The sequence below is a fragment of the Plectropomus leopardus genome, chromosome 7 (genome assembly GCF_026936395.1).
Source record: "Plectropomus leopardus strain MGB_pleo_1.0 chromosome 7, ASM2693639v1, whole genome shotgun sequence".
In the NCBI taxonomy this organism is placed as follows: domain Eukaryota; kingdom Metazoa; phylum Chordata; class Actinopteri; order Perciformes; family Serranidae; genus Plectropomus; species Plectropomus leopardus.
In genome coordinates this window covers 10,877,537-10,893,586 of record NC_142182.1, presented here as the reverse complement: position 1 = coordinate 10,893,586, position 16,050 = coordinate 10,877,537, and the positions used below count along the sequence as shown (strand labels likewise).

Sequence of the window (16,050 nt, the reverse complement as noted above, 5' to 3'; positions counted from 1 at the left end):
CTGCTAGTGACTCAGAATTTATACCATCGCCTGAAGCGAGGTCATGACTGGAGGGAGGGAAAATCCATCCTTTGATGCGCAACTACTTCAGATAGATATAGATATTCATTACATGCATAAAGAAAGAGGATTTATATCCGAGCCCTACCTACCATATATATATTACTATCTCTAATGAATGTGAAATTAATTGAATAATCAACTCACCAAAGAGTTTTAGTCATCTGCTATTCGCTTAAATCAAACATCAGAGGTGGTCACTGAATTTCTTTTTTATTTTATTTTATTTTTTATCTAGAAAATTAGTCGCCTTTACAACAATAAAGACACTAATAATTACTTATTTCTTAACAATCTGATGGGGAAAAAGTTTGTGTTTGCAATCTGGTCTCATGACTGCTTTTGTTTTAATGTCAGTGCATTGTTTGGACCCCACAGTGGCAAATTTGTGACTCGACCTTTTAGATGAGAACATACCATCAGGTGGCGCAAAGGGATATGTGACGATTTTTTAAAATATTAAAGTCATTAATTTATTTACATGGCGAAAGGGGGGAACCAGCATCCTTGTTGGGGACGAAAAAATATCACACGTGTCGCATTTATCATGTTCATTTAATATTATCGCGGTGACAATGTGCCGATGACAGGATGTGTAGCGCAGCCCGGGGAGAAATTTAACTGATTAATAAGGCAGACGGACAGTGATTCCGCTGAGTGTTTCCCAGTCACTGATTTCGTCTCTCTGAAGAGCGATTTTCGACTGCACGACTTACTGTGGACTATATCCCCCCTGAAGATGGAGTTTGGGGAAAGGAAGAGGAGAAGGAAGTCACAGAGCTTTAAACTGGTCACGGATGAAGGTAGGCTGCTGAATGAATGCAAGACCTTGCAAGACGCGCGTCTGTGTCTGGGTGTTTGTCTGGCGCTGTGTGCCAGCAGAGACGACTCTGTAAACAAAAGCGATGGCCACGACAATACCTACTGTCTGTGCCTCGGTTATAACCAGCAGCTAACTCTATTGATTGAAGTCTCAAATGTAAAAAACCTCCCCGGACGTTAGTCTCAACACAAATATGAATTAATTTCACGAATTCAAAATTTGAAAACATGTTGCGCATTGTGAACATGCAGCTTATTGTTCACTTTCTGTTAAAGCTATGTGCTCTAGGCCACCTCTCTTCGCTACACTTCTTCATACCACCTACAGGTGGTGGTTTCTGCATGGGATGGGAGGGGGGTGGGGGGTGGGGGTTCTGCTTTGGTTGACATCACAGTCTCAGTCAGTCTGCACAAGCTTCATTATTGCAATGCAAAAGGCCACAAAATCATTCTGCAATTATCTGTCACACAGGGCATACTGTGATATTAAGTTTTGTTGTAACTATTTCATTACAAAGCCTTGCTGTTTTTCCTGCAGAATTTGTCCCTTCATATATGATGAATTCCAGCTGCAAAGATGTCAATGGAGAGTCTAAGGATGCTGCTGTGCCTGATGGTATGTGCCATTACGAGCATTAATTTCTTTGAAATATAATGGCAGAGGGGCGGCATGCAGCAGTCGTTAGCACTGTCATCTCACAGTAAGAAGGTCCCAGGTTTGAACCTGCCGGCAGCTGTGGGTGGACTGTGAAGTTTGCATGTTCTCGCCATGTCAGTGTGGGTTTTTCAAGGTTCTCTGGCTTCCTCCCACAGTCCAAAGGATAATAGGACATAGGATAAGCAGTTACAGTTAATGGATGTATAATGTTAGATCTCACTAATTACTCTGACACCCGTCTCTCTCTCTCACTGTAGTCTGGCTGGGTGACGAAGGCGTGGAGATCAAGAGGCAAATCACAGGAATGATGAGGCTACTGAGTGATAAGACCGGCAGGGTTTATCAGCGTGTGGTAACAGAGCAAGACAGTTTAACAAAGGAGCTACAGGATCGGCATCTGACCTGGGTACATCAGCCTGCACCTTCATCTCTTATATCAGAGGACCACCATAACAATAGCTGGAACTCTGTAGGTGACCCAGGGCCTTCACCTTCATCCATATCTACCCCCATTGTCAACGGTCCGGGCTGTGGCCAGTACAGCACCCACTCTAAAGCCCCGAGGATCCTCAACAATACTAAGAATCTGAACAAAGTGAATGAAGCTAACGGTAGGGCATCGATGCAGGTTTGAAGAGGAGAAAACAAGCAGACATATCAATCATTTCCTGAAAAATAAAACATGCTGATAGAATAAAGAGGAGATAGCGTTAAGTGCTGAACACTACACATGCATTTATTGTAAAGGGACAAACATACACAAAGGAATTTGTGTGTAAGGCAGACACTTTATCCATACAAGACAAATAATCATGCACAAACATACTCACTTTGTTGTTAATGACATGATAAGAACGCTCATTGCATCCGTATGATAAAGCATGTTTAAGTAGACAGTTACCAAGCAAACCCAACTGTCTTTTCAGCAGATGTAATCCCTCCCGTTGTGCCAGAAACCCCCTGCTGTATGTGTAACTGTAAGGGCACCTTGCAGGCTATTTTGCAGGAACTGCGTGCCATGAGGAGGCTGATGCAAACTCAAAAAGGTCAGTGGATGAAGACAAACACTCACACACTGCAAAAAAAAGTGAGAAAAAGAAATTATAATGTGTTATTGTCTTTTTCTAGCGTCCTTGGAAAGACAGGAACAGGCAGCATCACCATGCCAACCTCGTCTCGGTCCAGGCCCCGCTCCTCGCTGTAGGCCCCGCAAGAGGAGGCCAATCTATAAAGCGCCACTGACTGTGTCTAGCAATAGAAAAGTTGCTCTTTCCCCTCTGGAGGCATCGCCGCTTATAGCTGCACCTGCAGAGTCTGGAAAGAGGAAGGAATGTGCGAAAGAGCAAGCTTCAACAACACCAAACAGTCATCCTGTCTGCTCTGAGGTTTCTGTGCTGCCACCTCAGAATAATACAGTATCTGTCAACAACAGGCCCAATCCCCTCCTGAGCCAGCTAAGGGAACCTCAGCAGGTTAGTGTACATAAATGTACATGTGCCAGAATGTGTTTCATGTGCCAGTTGGTAGCTCCAGTTTACAGTCTATCTAAAAAATTAACTTTTTTAAATTTATGTATTTACTGTCTTTACAAAGTAGCAGAAATGTGGTACTGTTGTATATTTTAACTCAACCTAACCTGCATCTGAAAAATCATACTTTATGACTTCATTCTTATGAAAAAAAAACAAATAAAAATTGAATTTATCGTGTTATGTTTTATTTCACCATTGTCCCTTTCTACTTCACAATTCACAGTGTGTGCTATTTGATTGTTTTTCAGGCTGAAGTGCGTCTTGCAGAGGATCATGACGTGTATATTTCAAAAGCTCAGCTAGACTCCATCCTGGTTAACTATACACGCTCTGGCAGCCTGCTGTTCCGGAAATTGGTGCGCGTCAATATCTTTTTTTTGAGATCTGATTCATTGGCACTTGATGATTATGATTTACTTTACAGTCAGGTGGCATCAGTGATTACTTATTTTTTTATTCTGAACAACAGCAAACATCTAATACTCTACTTCACTTGTAAGCACTGTTCACAAAAGGCTCAACAGTGCTTTAACATGAATCTTTATGTTTTAGGTGTGTGCCTTCTTTGACGATATTACGCTGGCTAACTCCTTGCCAAATGGTAAAAGGAAGAGAGGGCTCAATGATAACCGTAAGGGCTTGGACCAGAATATTGTGGGTGCCATTAAAGGTAAGATATAAAAAAGGGAATCTGTTTCTTTGTACCAGGCTACAACAATAAAGACACATTAATGAAACATATGTATGATCTGTGTCCAGTGTTTACAGAGAAATACTGCACTGAACACAGAATAGAGAAGCTGCCCGGGCCACGAGACTGGGTTCAGATCCTTCAAGATCAGATCAAACTTGCCAGGAGGCGGCTGAAAAGAGGTACTGCTACAGAGTTTGTTCAAAGGAAGTTTACTTTTTATTATTATTATGAAGTAAGTTTAGGATAGGTCAATTACAAGGACCCTGTTTACACCTAATATTAATATGTGTCGTGGGTGATTGGACCACAAGAGGACAGCAAGTACAGGTGTGACTGAACCAAATGCATCCTAAATGCATCTTGAGATCCAGCTGCTCAAACCACATTCAGTGTTGGCCTGGGTTGTATATGGCCACATTCTTTCAGCAGTGTGTATGGCAATGTGTCCTAGGCCATATTAAAGGCCCACCTATTCAGCTGACGTCCTTGCTCATCAACTTGCTGCCAGTAGACACAGCACTGAAGGACTGTCCCTGGAGCCTCTCCTTTACTCAGTTCAACATTTTCCTGGTTAGCAAAAGGTAACAAAGCAGCAGCTTTTTATCAGTCCCAACCATAGGCTGTAGAAAGATGGACAACATAAAAGTTCCCCCAAGGTGTAACTTTTCAATCTTGATCGCCCCCTGGTGTCTTTCTGCAGTATAGGTCATAAAGCCTGCCCTCCCATTGTTTTATTACATGGGACATAAGACAAACTAAAAACTCAAAGTACACGCCAAATAAAATTTTCCCAAAGATGGCTTCTGACACTGCAGGTAGTTCTCATCACCCTGATGTTTGTTCAAGCGTTTGTTTTTATGCTAAGTTTGGTTTTAATTAGTTATTCAATTCCACAAAAAGGGGATTTTCCACCATGATTGACAGCTGTGACGCCAGTCCATGCACTCACATTCAATGGAGCTGCTTGCGATTGGTCGGACGGGTGTTTTGGTGAGGATATTGGTGAGGATATGGTGAGGCTACTGTGCAGACTCCGGGTCTCAATGACATCACCATTGTAAGATCACAATGTTTGTCTACCAGATATTATAACCTCACTTAAAAATAGCAGGAATAAGTGAGGGTGTGTTGTCCATTTTACATACAATCTATGGATGTCACCCATCAGTTTGTGGAGTGCCATTTTAAGCTGTGAGCTCGGCAATTCGGCCATCACCATCTTAGTTTTTAGGAGCCAGAAGCGACCATATTTAGACGAGAGGTTGCAGCTGTGGACGAGTGAGGGGTGGATCCAAGCCAGCAGGAAATGCGTCAGGCCTTGATGCAAATTTTACATAGTGGCCAAGAGTGGAAATACAGCATTCGAGTCAGTCACGTGATGCACACAGGCCCAGAAAGACTTTTCCCCGTTGATATACATTGGAAAAGAGACGTCTGTAAATCAGTAATTATTTTTTTTTGTGAGCGTCAAAACCCCCGCAAAACGTATTCTATTACTATCTAGATTTAAACCATCATAACATTTGGGAATTCTATAAAGAGCCGCAAGATTACATTTTCTAGACCTCCATTCAAGCAAGCAACATGCTAATCCGGAAGTCAGTCGCTTCATTTTCAGCCTCGGAGGTCGCCGCTTAGTATAAACAGGCTCACATACAAAATAAGCAATAAAAGAGAAGATAAACCATGCTCTTCCTTTGACTCCTCAGATGCTGCTGAAGCAGAAGAAGCTGTAAATGGACCTACCACAAGTATGGCCTATACTCAAATATACACATATACAGGCAGCCAACACACACACAATCCTACCCATTAATTCAGTTGTTAACTTGCACCTGCAGGTCTTTTATTACGTCTCAATATCACATCTTTCCTTTCGCCCCCCTCTGAGCCCACAATGTCTTACCTCTCACCACTTCACAACACACACACTAACAAGTGTTGCTGGCTTGCTCATTGGCTGGTCTTTGCCACGCTGTTACTGTGACATTTGACATTCTCACACAGCTTTCAGAAATGTCAGCTAATTATCTTCACACCATGCACCTTAGCCCCTCTTTCACTTTTCTATCTTCCACGCTGTCACAATACCATTTTGTCTTTCTGCTGTCTCAGTTTGTTTTTTTTTCATTTACAAGGAAGATTGTGAGACCTGTACAAAATCCACCAGATGTGTGAACACAGTTGTCTTTACAAGCACAAACACAAATGCACTTTTATGGTTGTGATATTTTAAATTTTAACATTTCTTCTTCTTTCTTTCTTTATAGGCTTTGACTATAACAAGCCTGCAAGTGTGGAGGGGACGGTGGTGAGCATGACTGGTTGATTCAAAGGCTGCCACAATGGCCTTATAGCTGATTTGTTAATTGTTTTCATTACTGCTCTTTACTTGATGCATTTTGCCACTTTAGATATTTCCATTGCAGCTGTAATCTACTTTGTGATATGGATGTAAATGGAAAAAAAACAATAGGACCAAATGAAGAAGAAGCCTGCTTAATGATATCCTGTCTCTCACACTCTCTCTCTCTCTCTATCACACACACACACACTCACACACACACACACACACACACACACACACACACACACACACACGCATACACTCTACCCTGTAGTGTCCTAGAGACTTCTCAGTGGAAAGATGCTGGGATCTGGGATTATTTGCCAATATTCACTGATTTATACAATGGTCAAAATAACGTCAGATCATTTTTATGTTTAGAGGTGACTTACTGTTTACATTATAGCTTCAATTTGCCTGGTTCTCATATGTCATAGGAAGTCTAAAACAATATATGTTTTACACAAACTAACTTTTTATGGAAAGTTTTCCATCGTGGATTGTGCCTTTTAAGTGACCAGTACTTCAGTGGGTGTAATGTGCAGTGCAGCATCAACCTGAATAACAAACATTACATCCAAAAGTAAACATCTGATGTTTTTTTGGTCAATAATACCAATTAAAATTGTTAACAGGCCACATCTGGCTGAAAATATTAAATATACAGTACTCTATTTTTTTTCCTTTTCATTATTAGAATATCTAGGCTCTATGCATATCTCTTGTGCTATTGTGTTTATATTGTGTTGGAAATATCTTTAATTTTCGCTCTCTGTGCATATGAAAGAAATAGTTGTTTACACTAATAAATATGGTTTCCTGACCGTTTTGTCTTTGTGTCGCTCTTTTTGTATGCTAGACAGTAAACTCAACAAAAGAAGAAATGAGAAAAAGAAAAATACAGATATTGTATTGTATTTCTTCCTGAAACACCCGGATAAACATGAACAATGCAGAAAAAGCACTATAATAAAATATTTGCTGCAACAATAAAATAGCTTATTATGTCAAAAGATAAATTCACAAATGTTTTTTATAGATGTTTATTTTTTTAAGTACCTATACTCCCAGTAAGGTAATGTTATGTTTTTGTAGGTGCAATTGGAGGGAAAACAGTAAATTAAAGGTACACTCCATTGTAGAGATTTTGTTGCCAGACTCCACAGCTCATTAAAGGGGATGTTGAAGCCGCCTCTGTACAGGCAGAGGACCCTTTGAGCTCTTGTGAGTTTCCTCTTTGTATTGTAAACCATATGTCCTTTTATAAAGACGAAGCGTCAGCGCACATGTATACTCGTCAAAATATATCGAATAATACGCAATCGCTTTGTTTTTAGTCGTCTATTTCTGAGTTTAAAAAGCAAAAGTGTCTTACTTTTCAACAGGCATTCTCGGAGGACACCCGTTTCTAGCCCCAATGCATTCTGGTGCCGTCCCCGCTCTTCTGTTGGGATCCACCGCTAACGTGAAGCTGGTAAGGATAAACTGGACAGAGCAATTAAAGGGGAAATGTTGCAAGAATATAACTCCGCTTTGGTCCTAAAATCGCGTTTAGTGCGATTGTAAACACTTATATTGCACCGCACAATTGCAAACTTTGCACAAGTGGCACGTTTAGCGCTGCTTTATTGATACGAACTCCGATGTTGCACACATCGCATGGCGATGGACAGGAAAGGGTTAATTTTTTCCGCCGCCGACATTTTTATTCGGCGCTCTACGGCAACTTTTTAACTTACATGTGCAACGAGCTGGCGCTATGTTTCGCAACAATGTGTCACATTTGGGCTGCAGCCGGCGCGGTGTGTGTTTTTATACGCAGTTACGAGCTCACACACTCGGGATAGTCGCAGCTCTTTGTTGCTCAGAGCTGCTTATGCTCATCACATCATGCATTGATCAGCGTTTGCAAGCGCTAGCATGGAAACGGAAACTGCATTTTCAGCACAACAAACACAAATGTAAAAGATGTGGCTGTCATTTTTAACACATTATGTCTTAAAGTTAAGCGCTCAGTAGTTTATAATGTAGCGGATACACAGGATAATTACCTCTGGTCAGCACTTATATTGTTAGCCTGCGCCTCAGGGTTGAATGAACTTGGCATCATTTTGCCTCTTGAACACTCCCACTTTGCGCTAACAGAGGCCCCTCACTTACAGCAATTTAAACACCAAACCGGGTTATAAGTAACCAATAACTCGACTTGCTACTATGTCAGGTGGTCCACTGTTTACCATTTTCATGTTGTCTAGCGTCATTCATGTGTTATTTTTAAGTATACCCAGAATATGAGTTGATCAGCGCTCATTGTGAAGTTTTGATATTGAAGAGTCTTGGATGCTTTGAAATTTGTAAAAGTGCATTAGTGTGCACTTCAGTGTCTTAACTGGCAATAAATCTTAATTTTTGTATTTTTTAATTTGAATAATATCAATGTAATTATACCCTAAATTAATGTAGGGGTCATCAGATTATTGCCTTGGCAGATTATTGGGGCTGACATTTGGCATTTTGCAGTGTGTGTCTATTGGCATTTTAATGAAATGATCACCGATAAAATTAATTAGTTAAAAGGTGCAAATAAAGTGTCAGAATGGGAGGAATTTTTACTTAGTGATTCTTACATGTATTTATATTTTATTCACATTTTCACTTGACTTTATGAAAAATATTGCAGGGAACTTGCTGTATATGACGTCGAACATTTCAGTTTTGTAAGTTTTGTGTTGGAGTTTGTTGTATTCCAAATTCTAAATATTGAAAAAGATTTACATTTTTATTGTAAATGCATATCCGTTCCAACTCTTGGTTATCTGTCTCATTAACTACTAAGAATTGGCCCTGAAAAATTAGACCTACAAAATTACTACACCTGTCGATTGAACTTAGTGTTTAGACCAGTCAAAGATGTGCATTATTGCATTTTAACAATTTATGTTTTTATGTCAAAAAAATGAATGATTTGATTGATTGCTAATTTAATTCTGGTCACATATTTATCTGTAACTTCTGGTGTTTGGTTGCTTTGGTATAATAATATTATGTCTATAAAACATTGTTACTTAGTAATTAAAGGTTGATTCAGCTCTGCAGTTATTTCTGGCATTGTGACAAAAGAGGACACAGGCTGACTCGATAAGTCATTTAATCTGTTAGGTGATCCATAGAAAACTGAATTGCAACTATTTTGTTAATAAATTGCTTATTAAATTAATAGCAATTTAATAATTAAAAAATAATCTTGTTATTATTTCCAGCTTCTCAGTTGTGAAGATTTGGTGCTTTTCTCTGTTTTGAACATTTGTCATAGTAAACCTAATATTTCTGAAGATTTGGACTATTACAGTCAAAATATGAAATATATATAGGTGTTTGTAGAGGGTTTTTTTTAAATTCTGATGTTTTTTTTCACTCTTTTCCAACTTTTTAAGTTGTAAAAATGACTGTTATAAGCCACACAGACAGAATTGATCGCAGTGCTGTTGCCTCAGATTGTATAGGCACTCGCTGTACTTGATCCACTGGAAATGATGCACGAAATCTGAGAATGCTTTGTAGTGTGGTGAATTAGCTGTCTTCTTATGTTATTTAAAGACTGCACAGTGAATAAGATTTCCCTCCAGCCAGTTATGACCTTCAAACAGTAATCACCAATTTTATTCTATCGCTGATGTGTTTCCAGTGGTGAAGACCCAGAGTTCCTTCAGACATGTCCGTGAGGGAGTCCTTTAACCCTGAAAGCTATGAGCTGGACAAGAACTTCAGGCTCACACGCTTTGCTGAGCTCAAAGGCACAGGCTGCAAGGTTGGCGCTCCTTATCAAAACCTGCCTTGGATGCATTATTTACTTAACAAATTAATGAGAAATGTGACGTAAAACTAATGCTTGAAAATGGCTGTTATTGTCTGCGGTCACAGGTGCCACAAGAAGTTTTACAGAAGCTGCTAGAAACCCTACAGGAGAACCACTATCAAGAGGATGAACAGTTCCTGGGGGCAGTTATGCCCCGATTAGGTAATTATGATCTTCATATAGTACTAAAATAATGGATAACTTAAATTAAAAAGTGCTTAACCACAATTCGGCTTTAACAAACAACAGAAGCTATTCTAACAACAATAAGGAGACCAATTTATAAAATGCTGAATGTATAGTATATTAAATGATAGAAGACGACTAAAATAAGTTAAGATAAAGAAATGTCTTGAGTGGACATTACCAAGGTGTGCAAAAAATACTCCTCTGTGGTTGAAACAGACAGACAGTTGTTTTTTTATGTAAAACTCTAAAAGCCTGTGTTCCTTTGATATCCTGTTAAATTAAATGTAAGCCTCAGACAGCAACGAGTTAGAGAGGGAGCTAGAAATACATCAGTGCACAAAACATTTTATTGCTTTAAAGATATTAACTAAACCCTGATTCTTAATTCTGAAATGAACTATTTTCTTTCTGCCAAACTACACCAGCAAAGCGTATCGTGCACGCAGTGTGCATCTCCTGCTAGCTCACCTAGCACCGCCGAGCTCGCTAATGTTACAGCTCAGCCGAGAAGGACGCCATTAATATTTACATCTTGCACTGACACAAACACAAGCTTCTCATCCGTGAGTAATTGCACACTTCCTCCTGTGCGGGCGCAGTTCAGCAGAAAGAAAAGAGTTCCTATATAAAACTGCTCAAAACAAACTGAGTACTTGAGTAACCGGGTTATGATTTCTGGAAAGAGACATTGCTGTGGAGCTTTTCAGACGTATATTTTTGAGTGCCATCTAGTTCCATATCTGCAACAGATGTCTCCAACACTTGGCAACTCACACCGAAACAATTGACAGCAGTTAAATTCTGCTCTTTAGTTCAGATTTTTAATGTGCATAAACCTTTTCGGAATATCACATACAGAACTCTTTTATTTTGAAGGCATAGGCATGGACACGTGTGTGATCCCCCTCAGACATGGAGGCCTTTCTCTGGTCCAGACAACAGATTACATCTACCCCATTGTGGATGACCCCTACATGATGGTACGATGTCCTCTTTTCTGGATATGACTTTTCTTCCCCATTGTGTTCCAATTAATGACATTTTGACAAGTGAGAAATGAAAGGATGTGGCTGCTGTAATTCTGTGGCCGTCTTTGTTATTGGGTGGTATGTAGGCCTTCTCTGCACATCCTTAATGTGCTTAACTTTCAGTATTTCTATTTCATAGGGAAGAATTGCTTGTGCCAATGTTTTAAGTGACCTGTATGCCATGGGAGTGACAGAGTGCGACAATATGTTGATGCTTCTGGGGGTCAGCAACAAAATGTCAGAAAAGGTAAGAGGCGCATGTCAGCCGATGAGTTCACTTTTGGATCTTGTTTCTGTCAACTAACAGTGAAGAATCAGTTCTGTTATTGGTAGAACAAACTAAATATCAATTATTTTAAAGAATAATTATTAAAGGAGACAGTGATAAGAAAGATGTCTTTATTTTTCCGGTTTGCGCCCTGTCTCTGCTCTGGATGTCCTGGATCTCTGTAGGAGAGAGACAAAGTCATGCCACTGATCATCCAGGGATTCAAGGATGCATCAGAGGAAGCCGGCACATCTGTAACAGGAGGACAGACGGTGCTCAACCCCTGGGTGGTGATGGGAGGAGTTGCTACAACAGTCTGTCAGCCAAACGAATTTATCATGTAGGAATGAGTCCCTACTACATATTTAGTGACGTATGTAAATTGTGTCATTTTGTCGTAATGCAACACATTTTATATTTCTCAGGCCGGACAACGCAGTGCCAGGAGACGTTTTGGTGTTGACCAAGCCACTCGGAACACAAGTAGCAGTTGCAGTGCACCAGTGGCTAGATATTGTAAGTCAAACATCTCACTTATTTCACTCATCATCTTGTCTGGACATTTTTTTTCTGTTTAATGTACTGTTGATGTTTTGTCATCTCTCAGCCTGAGAAGTGGAACAAGATCAAGCTGGTGGTTACACAGGAAGACGTAGAGCTTGCCTACCATGAAGCCATGATGAACATGGCTCGGCTCAACAGAACAGGTAAAACTACAATCAATGTTTCCAAATATTTGAAATAAAAATGAAAATCCTAATTTTTAATCAGCATGTTAAGCTGGGCGTAATGACACCAGCTGTTCTGCAGAAGGAAATGTTGAATGGGGACATTTCTCTCAAACAGCAGCAGCTTGGCTGTATTGCAGCCTTTGTAGCTAAGTAGCCTCTGCTAATAATCGAAAACTTTCAAAAGGTTATGGCTTATGTTTAAGATACTAAAACAGCGTTCCATTTGAGACAGAAGTTGCACACTAGAGCTTCATGCTAACAACACACGTTACTATCATCTTAAATAAAAAGCTGGAATTCTGTCACACTGATTAGAGTGAGCGTTTTTATTTCCTTTTCTCGTACTAGATTGTTCTCTTTATTCTTTTTTTAATTTTTAAGGAACTTATCGCAGCAGTGGTACTGAGGCGATTGATCAATACAAACCAATGTCGTGTTTATAACAAAAAGTGTTTATTGAACTTTCAAAAAAGGGGGTGGGAGAGGAAATGGAGCTAAAAACCAGTACCGGGTAATTCACTCTGTTCGGCCCAGTCACCTCTGTCTTTCTAGTAAGGACTCAGACATCACACTGTGAGGTCAAGGCAACAATAAAACACAAGCTGCATTAAATGTTTCGGTTGTTGGCATTTGAGAGAGAGAGACAGCATTTTGCAGGTCTGTCCTCTTGCTTTCCTCTTTCTTGAGTGAGGCTTTGAGAGGAGCCTTTCAGCTCATGCTGAGTTGATTGAAGACAAGCTTCAGCTGCTTCTCCCCCTGACTGCAGCGTGTGGCGGGGGAGGTACTGATCAGCCACCCAGCTGGACTCTGTTTCTACAGGACTGTTGTTGCCTGCTCTGGCTCCATCTCCTGGTGTCTGTTGACCCAAGGTGTTGTGAAACACCACAAACTTAATGAGAAAATACGCAAAAAAACAGCAACTGTTACCATAATGCTTATTTGTTCGCTTTCAAGATGGCGCACAATGTCTGATCCACAGTGAAAAAGTTGACTCACATCTCTAATCAGCCACTTAATCATCCAGATGGCCTTCTAAATCTCTGTCTTTGTCTCTTTCCTTGTAGCGGCCGGTCTCATGCACACTTTCAACGCTCACGCAGCCACTGACATCACAGGGTTCGGCATCCTTGGCCATGCTCAGACGTTGGCACGGCAACAACGAAGTGAGGTGTCATTCGTCATCCACAACCTCCCAGTACTCGCCAAGATGGCCGCTGTGTCAAAGGCCTGCGGGAACATGTTTGGACTCATGCACGGCACCTGCCCTGAAACATCAGGTGTGTGTCTTTCTTTCATTCTTAACCACTGGCAGAATATGCAAGATGAGCATCACAAAGCGATATAAAGGTGAATAAAAACAAATTCAAAAAGTGCCCAACATAATGATGTATAAGTGTTAGACTGATGCATGGTCTGAGGGTCGCAACAACAGGGATTCAGTTGCCCTTGGTGTTGGTTTTACAAAAGACTCCTGCTGTAGCATTCTGAATCAGCTGCAGCTTCTCCAGTCATAATGTGTTTAGACTGTCAAATTAGTGTAATTGGGACAAGATTAATTTGAATAACTCAACATCATGGAGAGAGAAAACATGCCATAATAGAAAGAAACAAGCAAAAATGAAAGAAAAAAAAACCAACCCCAGATTGACTTGGTTGTGATTTGCTTCGCTATGTGTGTGTGTTTTTCAGTGCTTTGTCTCTAGGATACCTTTTTATAAAGCCCAGACCTCACCTGAGCGCTGTGGGAGTTAAAGTAAACACCCTGAACACAGACAACAAGAAGGAAATTAGAAAATACAGGCAGATGGCATAAGTAATGACTGAGAGGGATTCCCTCTGTGTGAGTCAATACATTGTTTTTAAGAAACCTATGCACAGTATTTGTATTATCACTGGAGTTGCTGATTCTTTGTTTTTCTTGAAATTTCCTGATTTATTTTGCTTAAATCCCTTGTTCTAAATCTGGGATCAACCTTGCAAAGCACTTTGTAACTTTGTTTTGAAAAGTGCTTTTCAAATAAAGTTTATTATTATTATTATTAGTGGTAGTAGTAGTAGTATATCTTACAGTAAGGAAACATGTAGTAATCTGATATCCTTTTGCTAATTAACAGTACTCGAGCTAGTGTAGCTTAAAATTGGTCATTTGTACCCTTGTAAATATGCTAATCCAATCCATGAGTGGCATCCATTTAACAGTGCTAAGACAAAATCCAAACACTAATAATGATATGTCCAAGTGGAAACAAGTGAAAGAAGAACAATCCTGGACCAAGAATTTAGTCCTGAGGGACATAGAGAGGAACCCAAAATGATGGACAAATCCCTTCAGAGACTTAATAACTTTAGTCAGAAAGATAAGATGAGACGGAGTGCTTCAGGGAAACAATGATCAGTATCAAATGCAGCACCTAAGTGCAGAAATAAAAGCGAACACATTAAAAATATCACTTGAGACTTTTGTGATTGACAGAATCTCTTCGTTTGTATAGGAGGCCTGCTCATCTGTCTGCCTCGGGAACAGGCGGCCCGCTTCTGTGCCGAAATCAAATCTCCAAAATACGGCGAGGGCCACCAAGCGTGGATCATTGGAATTGTAGAGAAAGGAAACCGCACTGCTCGCATCATCGACAAACCGCGGATCATAGAGGTGGCACCGCAAGCAGCCACGCAGAATGTCAACCCAACTCCTGGTGCAACTTCTTAATCCTCCTTTGCCGCATCATAGACCGGAACCCAAAAGCTCTGCCGAGTGTTTTTAGACACATAAACTTCAAAACCATCCTAGAGTGTTGAAATATATACACACAATAGTATGTACACAGAAAAGACTGGATTGGCGTGTATCTTCATGAAAAACAGCCCCACACAGTGGCCAAAGGGGCACGTCATCACCCGTGGACTCAACCTGCAGTATCCCCACGATAAAAAATTGATAAGACTTAGTGCATACTTAAAATCCATTTGCCTTTTGTGTCCGTTGTATTCTGTTATGTTTAATGTGCGCGATTGGCAGGCAGCTTCTGACAAGAGAGTTATGATGATGAAGACAATAATGCAATACGGTTGATTCATTTTGAATCTTAGGAAGTCTGGTGTCTGTTGCCTCTTTTGGTCCTTTAAATTTGCTCTCATCAAGCAAGCGGACCGTGTGATGGTGTTTTTGTTTGTCCATTCACTTTGTACAGTTATAAAGCGTAGTTTTAGTTCATTGCTGTTAACTGATGCCTTGAAAGAAGCGGGAGTGTGACCAGAATGGTTTGTTTTTTATTACTTTGACTTTTTGTATTGTCCCCACCAAAACTAATAAATATTCAAATTGCCACTCATGTTGATGGAATAAGTCACATGTAACACGATCTACTTACATCATAGAACTGCAGATTGATATTTTTTTTACATAAATAATTTGTGTTGCTTTATTGTGCTTTGACTTGAAGTCATAGATAAGAAAAAAAAATCTGCATACCCCTCAGGAGATGAATCTTCTTCCATCTGAATTCCTAACATGTCATCATATTTAAGGTAGTATGGTGTATAGAGTTTGCATTATGTGGTCACACAGTTGTGCAACTGTAAAAAGCACTCTTATTGGTGAGTTTGTTGCCTGTTGCCTTTGTTCGAGATCAGGTGCATTAAGTTTTGCTCTCCTAATGCCGCTGCGAACAGTCGGACTAACTGTTATGAAGCCTCCAGCTGATCAAAGTCCAGATCATTTTTGTTTGTCCTAACAGCCTGAATGAATCTGGAAGGCCTCTGTAAATGTTCATATAGATATCAGGAACAAGATACGACCTCCACCCCACCTCTTAAAATAAACGTCTCTTATAAAAGATTGTTTTTCTGTCTGTTTTTCATACATTAG

General features: G+C 40.1%; 2 protein-coding genes and 1 long non-coding RNA gene across 5 annotated transcripts; 2 read left to right on the top strand and 1 right to left on the bottom strand.

Annotated features, from left to right (window-relative positions):
• Nucleotides 1-556: 556 nt before the first annotated feature.
• bend7 (BEN domain containing 7) lies at nucleotides 557-6,937 on the top strand. Of its 2 annotated transcripts, XM_088079913.1 has the most exons (10): nucleotides 557-863; nucleotides 1,421-1,498; nucleotides 1,798-2,151; nucleotides 2,467-2,586; nucleotides 2,669-3,012; nucleotides 3,321-3,428; nucleotides 3,625-3,742; nucleotides 3,832-3,945; nucleotides 5,476-5,517; nucleotides 6,037-6,937. In XM_088079913.1, exons 1-10 carry the CDS (start codon nucleotides 800-802, stop codon nucleotides 6,093-6,095), a joined length of 1,401 nt encoding a protein of 466 aa, XP_087936039.1. In that variant the 5' UTR covers nucleotides 557-799; the 3' UTR covers nucleotides 6,096-6,937. The 2 variants fall into 2 exon arrangements, with proteins under 2 accessions (XP_087936039.1, XP_087936038.1); XM_088079912.1 differs by having other exon boundaries at nucleotides 5,476-6,937.
• Nucleotides 2,179-7,600, bottom strand: LOC148189147 (uncharacterized). Its single transcript, XR_015776955.1, has 3 exons — nucleotides 7,489-7,600; nucleotides 2,711-2,854; nucleotides 2,179-2,615 (listed from the first exon to the last, which is right to left on the bottom strand). It is a non-coding gene; the product is annotated as an uncharacterized LOC148189147 (long non-coding RNA).
• Nucleotides 7,493-16,018, top strand: sephs1 (selenophosphate synthetase 1). Of its 2 annotated transcripts, none has more exons than XM_042495934.2 (10): nucleotides 7,493-7,587; nucleotides 9,799-9,921; nucleotides 10,035-10,131; nucleotides 11,035-11,138; nucleotides 11,326-11,433; nucleotides 11,640-11,794; nucleotides 11,880-11,970; nucleotides 12,062-12,161; nucleotides 13,250-13,462; nucleotides 14,678-16,018. In XM_042495934.2, exons 2-10 carry the CDS (start codon nucleotides 9,826-9,828, stop codon nucleotides 14,890-14,892), a joined length of 1,179 nt encoding a protein of 392 aa, XP_042351868.1. In that variant the 5' UTR covers nucleotides 7,493-7,587; nucleotides 9,799-9,825; the 3' UTR covers nucleotides 14,893-16,018. The 2 variants fall into 2 exon arrangements, with proteins under 2 accessions (XP_042351868.1, XP_087936040.1); XM_088079914.1 differs by lacking the exon at nucleotides 7,493-7,587 and adding an exon at nucleotides 7,680-7,915.
• Nucleotides 16,019-16,050: the final 32 nt, after the last annotated feature.